The sequence below is a fragment of the Schistocerca cancellata genome, chromosome 1, assembly GCF_023864275.1.
Source record: "Schistocerca cancellata isolate TAMUIC-IGC-003103 chromosome 1, iqSchCanc2.1, whole genome shotgun sequence".
Classification (NCBI taxonomy): Eukaryota; Metazoa; Arthropoda; class Insecta; order Orthoptera; family Acrididae; genus Schistocerca; species Schistocerca cancellata.
In genome coordinates this window covers 348002518-348016374 of record NC_064626.1, presented here as the reverse complement: position 1 = coordinate 348016374, position 13857 = coordinate 348002518, and the positions used below count along the sequence as shown (strand labels likewise).

The 13857-nt window shown below is 40.1% G+C and overlaps 1 protein-coding gene across 2 annotated transcripts in view; it reads right to left on the bottom strand.

The window, feature by feature from the left end:
* The window catches only part of LOC126173680 (double-stranded RNA-binding protein Staufen homolog 2-like), a 253555-nt gene that overhangs the window by 79926 nt on the left and 159772 nt on the right, over nucleotides 1-13857 (bottom strand). For both annotated transcript variants that reach the window (XM_049920977.1, XM_049920976.1), the window contains exon 11: nucleotides 1370-1516. In XM_049920977.1, coding sequence (XP_049776934.1) covers nucleotides 1370-1516 — 147 coding nt within the window. The remainder of the gene's footprint in view (nucleotides 1-1369; nucleotides 1517-13857) is intronic.

Here is a 13857-nt window from a genome sequence, read left to right as displayed (position 1 = left end):
GGTGCCTTGGAAGAAGAGCCCATGGGCAAAACAAGTGACACCTGAGGTGTCCCATGTGACGCATCAGATTTCCTGCCACCGCTACAGCCAAAGGCAGGAGCCTGAAGGTGACTGACCATAGCCAATAGCACATTCAGCTTTTCGCAAACTGCGGTCAGCTCCTCCTGCATCCACACATCCTACCCATCCTAGCAAGACTAACTGAATAAGTGAACTATAAAAGCAGACAATCCTAGCTATGTGACCTGCTACCCTTCTGATGAGTCACCAATGGGTGCTGATGTGATAAAGAGCTAAGTAGCTGGCTGTTGAGCGAGCAACTATTGTGCTGAAGACTGAATGAATTTACACCTACGAAAATGCGAGATTAACCCTCTCAAACAGAGAAACACACACGAAATTTAATAAATATACTATGTGGAAACCCCAGGAAAGGATAAGCACTTAACTTGCTGCTCTGTAGACATCACAGCCGAGAGCTGTAATAATGAACCGAGAGCTTGGCCATTTAAACGGGAACAGCATTACCAATTTCTTCTCGTGCGCATGTGTTAACCATAACACTTCACTTACCTAAGTGCATAAGACACATTCTACCATATAATTGACTTCTGCAAAATGTTCTGTTTTCATGAGCAGTTATTGTTAAATTTGCATTTGTGGCTACTTAAATGGAAAGATATCACTGATTCATTCTTGTGAGCATAAGTTTCCAGTACAGTAGCACACATTAGAAATTGAAACTGCTTTGTTTTCAACATTGAACAGGACATTTAAAATAAACCCAGCTGTCTATTTGACAGCTGCATGTGTTGTCATACTGAAGGCTCTCACTTGCTATGCCATTGCTCTTTGTAGTTTACAGTCCCAATGACTGAACAACTATAAAAGCAATAGAAAAATCTAATTTTACATGTATACAGTTTTGGGAATAGCAACATTGACCTTTGTTGCACAGTTCAAGAACTCCAACTAATTATTAAATGTAAATATGCCTTGAAGTGCCTACAAGTGTTACTTCATTACTGTAGACCCAAATTTCAAGTAACACTTGTACAACATATTTTGGAGACGGCTCAGTGGCTATACAACCAAAACTGCAAAAGAGGTGTAATACAAAAGCAATGACATTATCTAACATATTACTAGCAAGATTTGTTAAAACTAATCACATAATGCACCTCCAATACATGGATACTACGCATCTACATCGTTGTAGGTTTTATTTTATTTTTTAAGTATGGGGATGGGAATGGTTGTCTCAGTCTGCAATACTGTTTTAAAATGCTACCTACGTAAATTTCAAAAAAGAAAGCTTAAAATAAAATTTGATACATCTTTTCTAATCAACCGTGTAGAAACATCTCACCTCCATGACAAATTCTCTTCGACGGGGTACTCCGCGCTCTTCCACCAATGTATACACTGGCTCTCGCATCTTTTTTGCTTGCTGTATCAGAATCAAACGTGTTACAGGATGGATATCTTCACCGTATTCAGGCTCTCCTTTCTGTTCCTAAAGGTAAAATCATTTAAAAATAGCATTATACACACATTTCAAGTTTCAACTGACTATCAATTAACATGAAATTGAAAGCCGTTCAGTTCTTAAAACATTCAGCAAACAATGATTACAGTTAAAACTATATGCAAAAAAATAAACCCACAGGCTATAGTAATACAAACTGCCTGTTGTAATTGGAAAGCTGATGCTTAACTGCAAGAGTAGAAAATGTTTATATCCTCTGCTGTTCAGTAAAAGGATGGGTATAACCCTCTAAAATTATAGTTGGGCATAGATTTCAGTATATATAGAGACTAATGAGTTGTACTGCAGAATCTCTGTTGATGGGGGGATAGCTTAAAAAAATAATACAAAACTATATGTAATGTGTTCATGGAGTTCAAAACCGTTAACAGTTCATAATTGGTAGCCAAAGATGGACCATTACTTGTTCCGAGTACTCTGTGCAAACTTTCATCTGATGTAGGGTGCAGCACGGTGTAGTGTCCGGAAAGCCAAATGTACGTAACGAGAAAACGTGAGTGGTTCAAGCCAAAGTTCCCATATATTTGCGTGTTTTCTCCACAAATTACGTTACAGTGTGTGGTGGGAAATAGCTCTGGCATCACTATTAATTCTTCCCTTCCTTGTACCATCCATGAATTGGTGTGTAGGAAGAATGACAATCGATAGCACTCCTTACAAGCTCTAATTTATTTAATTCTGCAAGACTTAAGTGGGAGGAAGAAATATACTTCTCTAGAGAGAATCATTAGTAGAGTGAAATTGAGGAGCAGGTGGTGGTTTGTGTGGGTGAACAAAAAGCACTCGTTAAATAGCCTGTGGGACACACACAAACACACACACACACACACGCACACACACACGCACACACTCACTCTCTCTCTCTCTCTCTCTCTCTCTCTCTCTCTCTCTCTCTCTGAAGAACACAGTGAGGAGTGTACTGGAGTGTATTGAAGGAATAGCAATTATACTTCTTCCTCTCACAAACAACATGTAAGGACTATAGAGCCAAATGATTCTGAAACCAGAGTTCAGTTCTGTACATGAATTTAGTTGTAAAAGACATATATCACTTTGAATGGTTGCTATGTGCTTCACAGCTGATGGTATACAGTGCAAACTGAATATGTCAATAAAAAATTAATGTCTGTTAGTTATTCACTTCAAGGAATGCCTTTTAGGATCCCCTTGATCTGTAAAATTTTAGCCTTAAAAACATTTGAGGTTCTCTATATTTAAACAATCCAAGAGACCACATTTTTAGCTCTATGAGTCTGAGTATTAAACAAATAATTCACTTGTAGTATTCCATGAATACAAACTATTCATCTGAGAGCTAGTATTACTAAATGCAGCACATAAGGAAATATCCACTATTCTGCTAACTGTTAGCATATGGTAGCTGTTGTATGTAATGTGGAACTAAGAGAGAAACAGGGACAGAGAGAAAAGTGGAAATGTACTCTCTCTCACTTACTTTCTTTTTAAGTGCAGCAGGTACGCAGCTCATTAAGTTATCAACCTCTGCTGGCGATGCATATGGAGAGTAGCAAGTTGCATATCTATGTTTCTTTCTGTGCTTTTATAGTTTATTTCTTCAGTTAGTTGCACAAGCATGGGTAGGATGTGTGCAGATTGTGTGCGGACATGGACGCAGTTTCCGAGCAGCTGAATGCAATTTTGGCTACAATGAGTTGCCTTCCGGCTGCTGTCTGGTGTGCAGCAGTAGCAGAGAATATGCCTGTCACATGGGACATCTCAGGTGTCACCTTTTGCCCATGGGCTCTGCTGCTGAGGCACTTCCTAGTGTACACAATGTGGTGGATTCACTCTCACAGCAGGGTGAGCAGTGGGAGTAAAAGCACTCTGTGTTGCTTGAGGAGGAGGGCCAATGTGCAGACTGGCATCTGGTCTTGCCTATTTGCCCCGTGAGTGGATGTGTGGCCATTCCTTCAGCAGGGTCTGAGCAGGCACACAGGGGCAAGGGTCTGCTAGTTATCAGGATCTCCACTGTTAGGCATGTTGTGGAGGCCCTTAGAAATAGTATTCAGGGCTGGAAAAAAAGTAGGGTAGCTTTATCCAAGATGTGGAGGAGGCTGTTGAGCATGCAGAGTACAGTTGTCAATGAAGTAGCGGCTCACGTCGGCATAAAAATGCCTGTCGCTTGGGCTCTGAGGTCATCATCAGTTTATACAGGCGGCTGGAAGAAGTGGTGAAGGCCGCTCACTTCACACACAGGTGTAAGCAGAGCTCGCAATTTGCAGCGTTGTTCCCACAGTTGATCACGGTCTTTCGTTTGAAGCCGAGTGAAGAGTCTCAACCAAAGACATTGTCAACACTGTGACCTGTGACAGTCTTGCCTGCAGGTTTTTGGACCCGAGTTTTTGGGGGGAGGGGAGATTTGAATGCCTACCATTGACACATTACACAAAGAAAGCAGCTACATGCAGCAGAGTACTTGGGAGTGGAAATGAGTTAAAAAAAAGCTATGCCATAGTTTGAGATTCTCTGATGAACACTCACCAGTTGATACACGGACAGGAAATTCAGACCGCATTCAGAGAAAAGACACTTCATTTGCCAAAATTTTATCAGTACATTGTAGAAGTATTCGGAATTAAGTTCCTGAATTTACTGGTAAGTTTCGAATTTACTGACCTCCAGGAAATTTCTCATACTCAAATTATTCTCAGGATGGAGAGCTGGCTGAAACGCGAAGTAGAAAGCTCTGAGACATTCAGCAATTTATGGAAAATTGTGACATTCGGGTAAGGGGTGAGAAAGAAGAGGAAGTGGGAGAATACAAGGTCTACCTGTCAGGAGTCAAAGCAGGAATAGCACAATGGGGTGTAGGGCTTTACATCGGGAAAGAAATGGAACCCAGCGTAGTTGCAATAAGGTATGTAAACGAACGACTGATGTGGATAGATTTGACAGTGTCTAGCAAGAAAATTAGGATTGTGTCAGTATATTCGCATTGTGAAGGGACAGATCAAGATAAGATGGATAGTTTTTATGAGGCACTCAGTGATGTAATTGTTAGAGTAAAGGACAAGGACAGTGTTCTGCTCATGGGTGATTTTAACGCCAGGATTGGAAATCGAACAGAAGGGTATGAAAAGGTTATGGGTAAATTTGGAGAGGATATGGAGGCCAACAGGAACGGGAAACAACTCTTGGATTTCTGTGCCAGTATGGGCTTAGTAATCACAAACTCCTTTTTTAAACATAAGAACATTCACCGGTATACTTGGGAAGGCAGGGGAACCAGATCTGTCATTGACTATATAATAACAGATCAGGAATTCAGGAAGGCTGTGAGGGACACACGTGTATTCAGGGGCTTCTTTGATGACACTGATCATTATTTAATCTGCAGTGAAATTGGGATTGTGAGGCCGAAAGTGCAGGAGGTCAGGTCCATATGTAGGAGGATAAGAGTGGAGAAACTTCAGGATAAGGAAATCAGGCACAAGTACATAACAGCGATCTCAGAAAGGTACCAGTTAGTTGAATGTAGTCAATTACAGTCATTGGAAAAGGAATGGACAAGGTACAGGGACACAGTACTAGAAGTGGCTAAAGAATGTCTTGGAACAGTAGTGTGTAAAAGTAGGATGAAGCAAACAGCTCGGTGAAATGATACAGTCAAGGCAGCCTGTAAAAGCAAAAAGAAGGCGTATCAAAAATGGCTACATACTAGAACCCTGGTAGACAGAGAAAGTTATGTTGAAGAAAGAAACAAAGCCAAACAGATAATTGCAGCATCCAAGAAGAAATCTTGGGAAGACTTTGGAAACAGGTTGGAGACTATGGGTCCAGCTGCTGGAAAACCATTCTGGAGTGTAATTAGCAGTCTTCGAAAGGGCGGTAAGAAGGAAATGACAAGTATTTTGGACAGGTCAGGAAAACTGCTGGCGAATCCTGTGGATGCCTTGGGCAGATGGAGGGAATATTTTGAAGAGTTGCTCAATGTAGATGAAAATGCAATCAGTAATATTTCAGATTTCGAGGTAAAATGGGATAGGAATGATGATGGAAATAGGATCACATTTGAGGAAGTGGAGAAAATGGTCAATAGATTGCAGTGCAATAAAGCAGCTGGGGTGGATGAAATTAAGTCAGAACTCATCAAATACAGTGGAATGTCAGGTCTTAAATGGCTACACAGGATAATTGAAATGGCCTGGGAGTCGGGACAGGTTCCATCAGACTGGACAAAAGCAGTAATCACACCAATCTTTAAACATGGAAACAGAAAAGATTGTAACAACTACAGAGGTATCTCTTTAATCAGCGTTGTGGGTAAAATCATCTCAGGTATTGTTGAAAGGAAAGTGCGAGTATTAGTTGGGGACCAACTGGATGAAAATCAGTGTGGGTTTAGGCCTCTTAGAGGTTGTCAGGACCAGATCTTTAGCTTACGGCAAATAATTGAGGAGTGTTATGAGTGGAACAGGGAATTGTATCTATGCTTTATAGATCTAGAAAAGGCCGGGTTCCTAGGAGGAAATTATTGTCTGTTCTACAAGATTATGGAATAGGAGGCAAACTTTTGCAAGCAATTAAAGTTCTTTACATGGATAGTCAGGCAGCAGTTAGAGTTGACGGTAAGTTGAGTTCATGGTTCAGAGTAGTTTCAGGGGTAAGACAAGGCTGCAGTCTGTCTCCACTGTTGTTCATATTATTTATGGATCATATGTTGAAAACAATAGACTGGCTGGGTGAGATTAAGATATGTGAACACAAAATAAGCAGTCTTGCATATGCGGATGACTTAGTTGTGATGGCAGATTTGATTGAAAGTTTGCAAAGTAATATTTCAGAGCTAGATCAGAAATGTAAGGACTATGGTATGAAGATTAGCATCTCCAAAACGAAAGTAATGTCAGTGGGAAAGAAATATAAACGGATTGAGTGCCAAATAGGAGGAACAAAGTTAGAACAGGTGGACGGTTTCAAATACTTAGGATGCATATTCTCACAGGATGGCAACATAGTGAAAGAACTGGAAGCAAGGTGTAGCAAAGCTAATGCAGTGAGCGCTCAGCTACGATCTACTCTATTCTGCAAGAAGGAAGTCAGTACCAAGACTAAGTTACCTGTGCACCATTCAATCTTTCGACCAACTTTGTTGTATGGGAGCGAAAGCTGGGTGGATTCAGGTTACCTTATCAACAAGGTTGAGGTTACGGATATGAAAGTAGCTAGGATGATTGCAGGTACTAGTAGATGGGAACAATGGCAGGAGGGTGTCCACAATGAGGAAATCAAAGAAAAACTGGGAATGTACTCTATAGATGTAGCAGTCAGGGCAAACAGGCTTAGATGGTGGGGTCATGTTACACGCATGGGAGAAGTAAGGTTACCCAAGAGACTCATGGATTCAGCAGTAGAGGGTAGGAGGAGTCGGGGCAGACCAAGGAGAAGGTACCAAGATTCGGTTAAGAATGATTTTGAAGTAATAGGTTTAACATCAGAAGAGGCACCAATGTTAGCACTGAATAGGGGATCATGGAGGAATTGTATAAGGGGGGCTATGCTCCAGACTGAACGCTGAAAGGCATAATCAGTCTTAAATGATGATGATGATGGAAAATATATTTGAACAACAGATTAGATGCCACAAGAGGGGAGTGCTCATAGCAGTTGACAAAAATATTGCATAATATATTGCGGTCTAATTTGAGTGTGACAGTGAAGTTATCTGATCATGTATAATAGGTCAATGTGGAATTACGCTAATCTACATTTACATGAATACTCTGCAGTTCACACTAGAGGGTTTTTTGCACCACCTTCAGACTATTTCTCTACTGTTTCACTCACTAACAGCACATGGGAAAAATTAATACATAAATCTTTCTATACGAACACTGATTTCTCTTATATTAAGATGATAATTATTTCTCCCTATGCAGATTGGCAACAATAAATTGTTTTCATATTCAGAGGAGAAAATTGGTGACTAAAATTTTGTGAAAATATCTTGCTGCAACAAAAAATAACTACACCTTTGTTTTAATGATTGTCTTCCCAACTCGCTTACCATGTCAATGACACTCTGTCCTCTATTTTGCAATAATACAAAATGAGCTGCCCTTCTTTGAATTTTTTTTGATGCCCTCCATCAATCCTATCTAGTAAGGATCCCATACAACACAGCAATAGTCTTAGTAGAGCCCGAACAAGTGTAGTACACATTTCTTTAGTGGATCTGTTGCATCCTCTAAAGTAATCTGCAATAAAAGATATTCTTTGGTTTGCTTTCCCCACATTATCAATGTGATCAGTCTCACTGAAATTTTTCATAATTGTAATTTCTAGGTATTTAGTCAAATCGACAGCCTTTAAATTTGTATGATTTATCGTCGAAATTCATCAGATTTCTTTCTGTACTCATGTGGATGACTTCACACATTCCCTTACTGTGAGAAAACTGTCACTTTTCACACCATTCAGATATTCTCTCTCTAAGTCGGTTTGGAATTGGTTTTGATTTTCTGGTGACTTTACTAGAAGGTAAGTGATAGCATTATCTGCAAACAATCTGAGAGGGCTGCTTGGATTATTTCCTAAATCATTCCCGCTGATAAGGATTAACACTTCCTGGGGCAATGCCGGCTAACACTTCTGTTTTAATCAATTATTTTATGTCTATTACCAAATACTGTGACCTTTCCAACAGGAAATCTTGGATCCTGTTGCACAACTGAAGTGATACTCTGTACGCAGACAGTTTTATGATAAGCGTCCTGTGAAAAGTGGTGTCAAAAGCCTTCTGGAAATCTAGAAGTATGAAATCAATCTGAGATCTCCTGTTCATAGTACTCATACTTTGTGTGAATAAAGAGCTAGTTATGTCCCACAAGCATGATCTTTTCTGAATCCATGCTGATTGTGTATTAATAGACCATTATCTCTAAGGTAAGGGAAACTGTTCGAACACAGTATATGTGAATTAAGCTGCTTTGCTAAACTGAGGATATCTATGTCCCGGTTACTCATGTTGGCAGTTATTTTCAATTCGAGTTCTGGAACATTTGCTTAGTCTTCTTTGACGAAGGAATTTCAGAAAACCGCGTTTAATAACTCTGCTTCTGTGGCACTGTTATCGGTTACATTACCACTGATCTCGCACAGTGAAATACTGATTATATCCTACCTTTGGCGTAGTTTACATACAACCAGAATCTCTTTGGATTTTCTGTTATATTTTGAGACAAGAGTTTCATTGTGGAAGCTATTAAATGCATCTAATATTGAAAGTAGCACTAAGTTTTGAGCTTCAGTAAAATTTCCAATCTTCGAGATTTTGTGCTCTTTTAAATTTGGCATGCAATTTTTCGTTGTCTCTGCAACAGTGTTCTGACCTGTTTCATGTACCATGGGGGATATCTTTTTTATTTATTTGGTGAAAATCTCTCAATTGTCTCACATACTACTTCTTTGAATCTAAGCCACATCTCATCTACACCGAAATAGTTTGGATGGGGACCATCTATCAGAAAGGCGTCAATCTGCCTTTTGAAACACATTTATTTTGTGTTTACTTTAGGTGGATCTGGATGTTGCAGTGGTCAGTCTTGCTAAAATGATTTTGTGCTCACTAACCTCTGTATCTGTCATGATGCTCCCTATTTGCTCAGGTTTATTTGTTGCTAGAGCTCAAGTATGTTTTTACAACCATTTACACTTCGAATGGACTTCTACTACCATTCGGAGAAAGCAGTTAGTAAAATTTGTGATGATGTTTTATACCTTCCACCTGCTTTGAATATGTACTTCCACCAACAAATCGAAATTAGATTAAAGTCAACAGCAACTACAAGTGTACGAGTGAGGCACCGATTTGTGATGAGACTCAAGTTTTGTTTGAAATATCTAACAACTGTATCATCTCAGCTAGGGTCGATAAAAAGGAACCAATCATTTAATTTATTCCTGTTGTCAAGGACAGCCTCTACCAATACTCACAGAAACAAAGACGCTGCCGTCAACTGTATTTACTCTATCCTTTCTAAACACTCTTAGGTCCTCTGTAAAAATTTCAGCTGAACTTGTCTCCAGTTTTAGCCAGCTTTTGGTACCTGTAATTAGTTTGAGCTTCAGTGTTTCCTATTAGTGCTTGGAGCTCTGGTTCTTTCTCAACACAGTTACGACAGTTTACAATTACAATACAGCCTGTCGCTATGTCTACACTCCCCATGTTCATCCTGCACCCTTTGAATATGAAGTCTTTTCTGTACTTTCCCAAGACCTTCTAACCTAAAACACTGCTTAATCCATTCCACAAGGCCCTTGCTACCTGTGTAGCAGCCTCCTGAATGCAGTGGACACCTGAGCTGTTAGCCTGAAACCCCACCACCCTATGGCCACGTTGAGAAATCTACAACCTGCACTGTCACAGAACCATATGAGCCTCTGATTCAGACCCTCAACTCAGCTCTATACTTGCAGTCAATCCTGTCAATGATGTTAGAGATGGCCAGCTCTGCCTTCATCATGCAAGCAAGACTGGCTGTCTTTACCATTTCAGCTAGCCATGTGAAACCAGAGATAATCCCTTCTGAACCAAAGCAACACATTTTATTAGTACCAACATGGAGCCACCACCTGCAGTTGGCTGCACCCTGTACTCTTCATGGCATCTGGAATCAGCCTTTCCACATCTGAAATGACTCCTCACGGTATGCAAACAAAGAGCAAACTGGATTCCTTCACCTCCTTGGCAGCCACATCCTTAAGGGGCCTCATCATGTGCATTAAATTGAAGCTCCTAACTTCCTGTAATCCTACTCACTGTGAATCCCCAGACACTGCGGGACCGAGTGAGGTGGCGCAGTGGTATAGCACACTGGACTCGCATTCGGGAGGACGACAGTTTAATCCCGCGTCCAGCCATCCTGATTTAAGTTTTCCACGATTTCCTTAAATCACTCCAAGCAAATGTCACGATGGTTCCTTTGAAAGGACAAGGCCAATTTCCTTCCTCATCCTTCCCTAATCCGACGAGACCGACGACCTCGCTGTTTGGTCTCTTCCCCCAAACAACTCAACCCAACCTAACTAACACTGCGGGACAAGAGGCTCCCTCGGGACAGACCAAGTGACTTGATCTGCCTCAGGAACTTTTAGGTCCACAGATAGCACCCGAAATCTGTTCGTCAGAAGAACTGGGGAGGCCCTTCAATCAGCCTCCCGGAAAGTCTTTCGCCATCTGCCACATCCTGAAATGACCTCCACATCAGCCAAGGGTGAGGGGATCATCCTCGATTCATGGGTGGTCACAATAGTGACACAGGTTGGATGTATCTTGCATCCACATGTCCAGACCTTACAATAATGACCACTGGTAACAATCCCAAGTTGCCTGACTGACATCAGAGCCGCCTGGAGCTGCAAGGAAACGGTCACCACAGAGCTCACATCTGAACACACGAATCGCAGTTTCCATCCATACTATAGTTGGACAAACTATAGAATAAATTGTGATTTAAAAGATGGAACTGACAAATGAAATGCTGTGCTCTCAAGTGCTGCTGCCTAGACACGAGCTGCTGATCAACTACTGAGTTCTTTGGTTTTAACTGACTTCCTTCACATAAAAAAACACCTGACAAAAAAATGGCAGAAATACACACTAAACAATAGTTAAAACACAAAACTGCGGCTACTAGAAACACAAATATACATGACATTTCAGATTTTACACTGAAATGTGCACAATAAATAAAACTAGTTAATTGCTGGATGTTTTTACTCACTACGCAATTCTGCTGTGACAGTCCGAGAGTCAAAAGCCTATGGCCAGTAGTGCAGAAATATACCGATCATACAATATTAGTTGGAGGGGGCTTTAACCTTCTGAGGATACACTGGGACGTCTATAGATTAGCTGCTAAGCATACAGAAAGACAGTCTCACGAAATCGTTGGTCAGTCTGGTGTGGCAGTAGAAGATAGCAAAAGGAAAACTCAAGTCTTAAACTTTGTGTTTGAGAAACTGTTCATGCAGAAGAGTTGTACAAACATACAAAATTTGACCATCACACTGACTTCCATCATGAGAACACAGTTATAGGCATCCTCGGCAGAGAGAAACAACAGAAAGAGTTGAAAACAAATAAGTCATCGGGTCCATTTGGAATCTCAACTTGGTTTTAGAAAGATTACTCTACAGCAATGGCTCCTTACTTAGCTTGCAATTATCATGAATCCCTCTCCCAGTGCCAAGTCTCAACGGACTGAACATAAGTGCAGGTGGCTCCAGTATGTAAGAAGAGTAAAAGAATATATCTTCAAAATCAGAAACCAATATCCCTAACATTCATTTGCTGCAGAATTCTTGAATACATTCTCAGTCTGGGTACAATAAATGTCCTCAAGATGGAAAAGCTTCTGGCCATAAATCAGCATAGTTTTAGAAAGCATTGTTCAGTGAAACTCATCTTGTCCTATTCTCATAATATTCTGAGACCTATAGATGACGGACAACAAGCAGATTTCATATTCCTAGGTTTCCCAAAAATATTTGACATGGTGCCCCATTGCAGACTGTTAATGAAGGTTCCCAGGTATGTGACTGTCTTGGAGACCTCTTAACACTTCGGAGACTGGCCACTTAGAAGAATATTGGGCCTAGGAAACTGGCCATTTATGCTGTTATTTAAAGTGCTACTGCACATATGTAATTGATATATCTCCAAGACTGCAAATTTTAAAATAATTTTGAAGGAAGTACCTATAATTATCTTCCCTGTGAAAGGTGAGTTGCTGAGCAATTTCTTCCCTTTGAGCTTTCAAAATTTCTTGCTCACTCAACAAACATGACATATTTGTAGAAGAATTACATCAAACTGCAAAACCTAATGAGTACACGCACGAAATTACGCCAATATGACCATATTGGCTCAGCCATTTATGATTGCAGCTGTTATATCTGCAGATGTTTCTTTCAAAATAATTCAAGAAATTGACAACGGAAGGCAGCACCAGTAAAGGGGCTGGTTGCAAGATGTCTCTACATTGTTCTCATATGAAATGAGTCCAGTTTTCATGCGATACGTGGCACACACATCAAGAAAACCATAGTCCAATATATGCTCAGGTGGGGTCTTTTTAACATGAAGTTGTGGTCCAAGCTAAGTTCGGGCTTTGTCACCAAAGGGATAAATAAGAGAACTAAGTATGTTGTCCTCGACTGCGAGTGTTCATTGGAGACAAGGGTGTTGTCAGGATAGCCGTTATTTTCTATATACATATATGATCTGGTACACAGGATGAGAAGCAATTTGCTGCTGATGCTACGGTTACGGGAAGGTTTCATCGTTGAATGATTGTAGGAGTATACAAGATGACTTAAGGATAATTTTCACTTGGGGTGATTAATGGCAGTTAGCTCTAAATGTAGAAAAATCTAAGTTACAACGTGTAATGTTTGAATACAGCATTAGTAGTGTGCTGCTTAACACAGTGACCTCAATTAAATATCTAGGCAAAACGTTGCAAGGCGATATGAAATGGAATGAGCATGTAAGGATTGTAATATGGAAGTCAAATGGTAGACTTTGGTTTATTGGGAGAATTTCAGCAAAGTGTGGTTCATCTGTAAAGAGGACCTCAATAAAACACTATTGTGACACAATCTTGAGTAATGTTTGAGTGTTTGGGATCCATATCTGGTGGGATTATAGAAAGATTGAAGCAATTACAGGATGTATATGTGGACAAGACAAAAAAATATATGTACTTTTCCTGGCTGAAAATACACTATCACTCATGTGAAAGTACATTTTTTTCTATGTTAAGTGACAATATATTTTCCCTTGGAGCTGTACAACTTGTCTGAAAGTGTTATGGTTGAATGGTCAATGGTACAGGTTTTATACACTGTTGTAGAACTTCTCATCGCTTTAGTAAATGAAACCTTGCAGAAAACGAGTTTTGGAATGATCTTTGATGTGCGGCAAGATGTACACTGCATTAATTCGACCAAATACAGCAAAGTAGCTTCCGAAGCACTGAAATTGAGATAGCGCTGTTGTCACCCAAACATAGCTCATGTCACATGATCTTGCCAGCCAGTAACATTAGTTATTCAGAACACAGGACATTTGATATAGTCAGCCAATAGCAACTTCACTGTTAATCAGTGGAGGGGTGGGGATTTTAAGAATTGACCAAATATTTTACTGAAGAAAATCTCTTTCTTATTCTAAGATAAATGAAAGGACAAAAATACAAGGGTAACTGATTCACTTTTTGACAACAATTAAGCCATGCATCAATGTTTTTTGTATTTTAAGAAAAGAAATAACAAAAAAGATC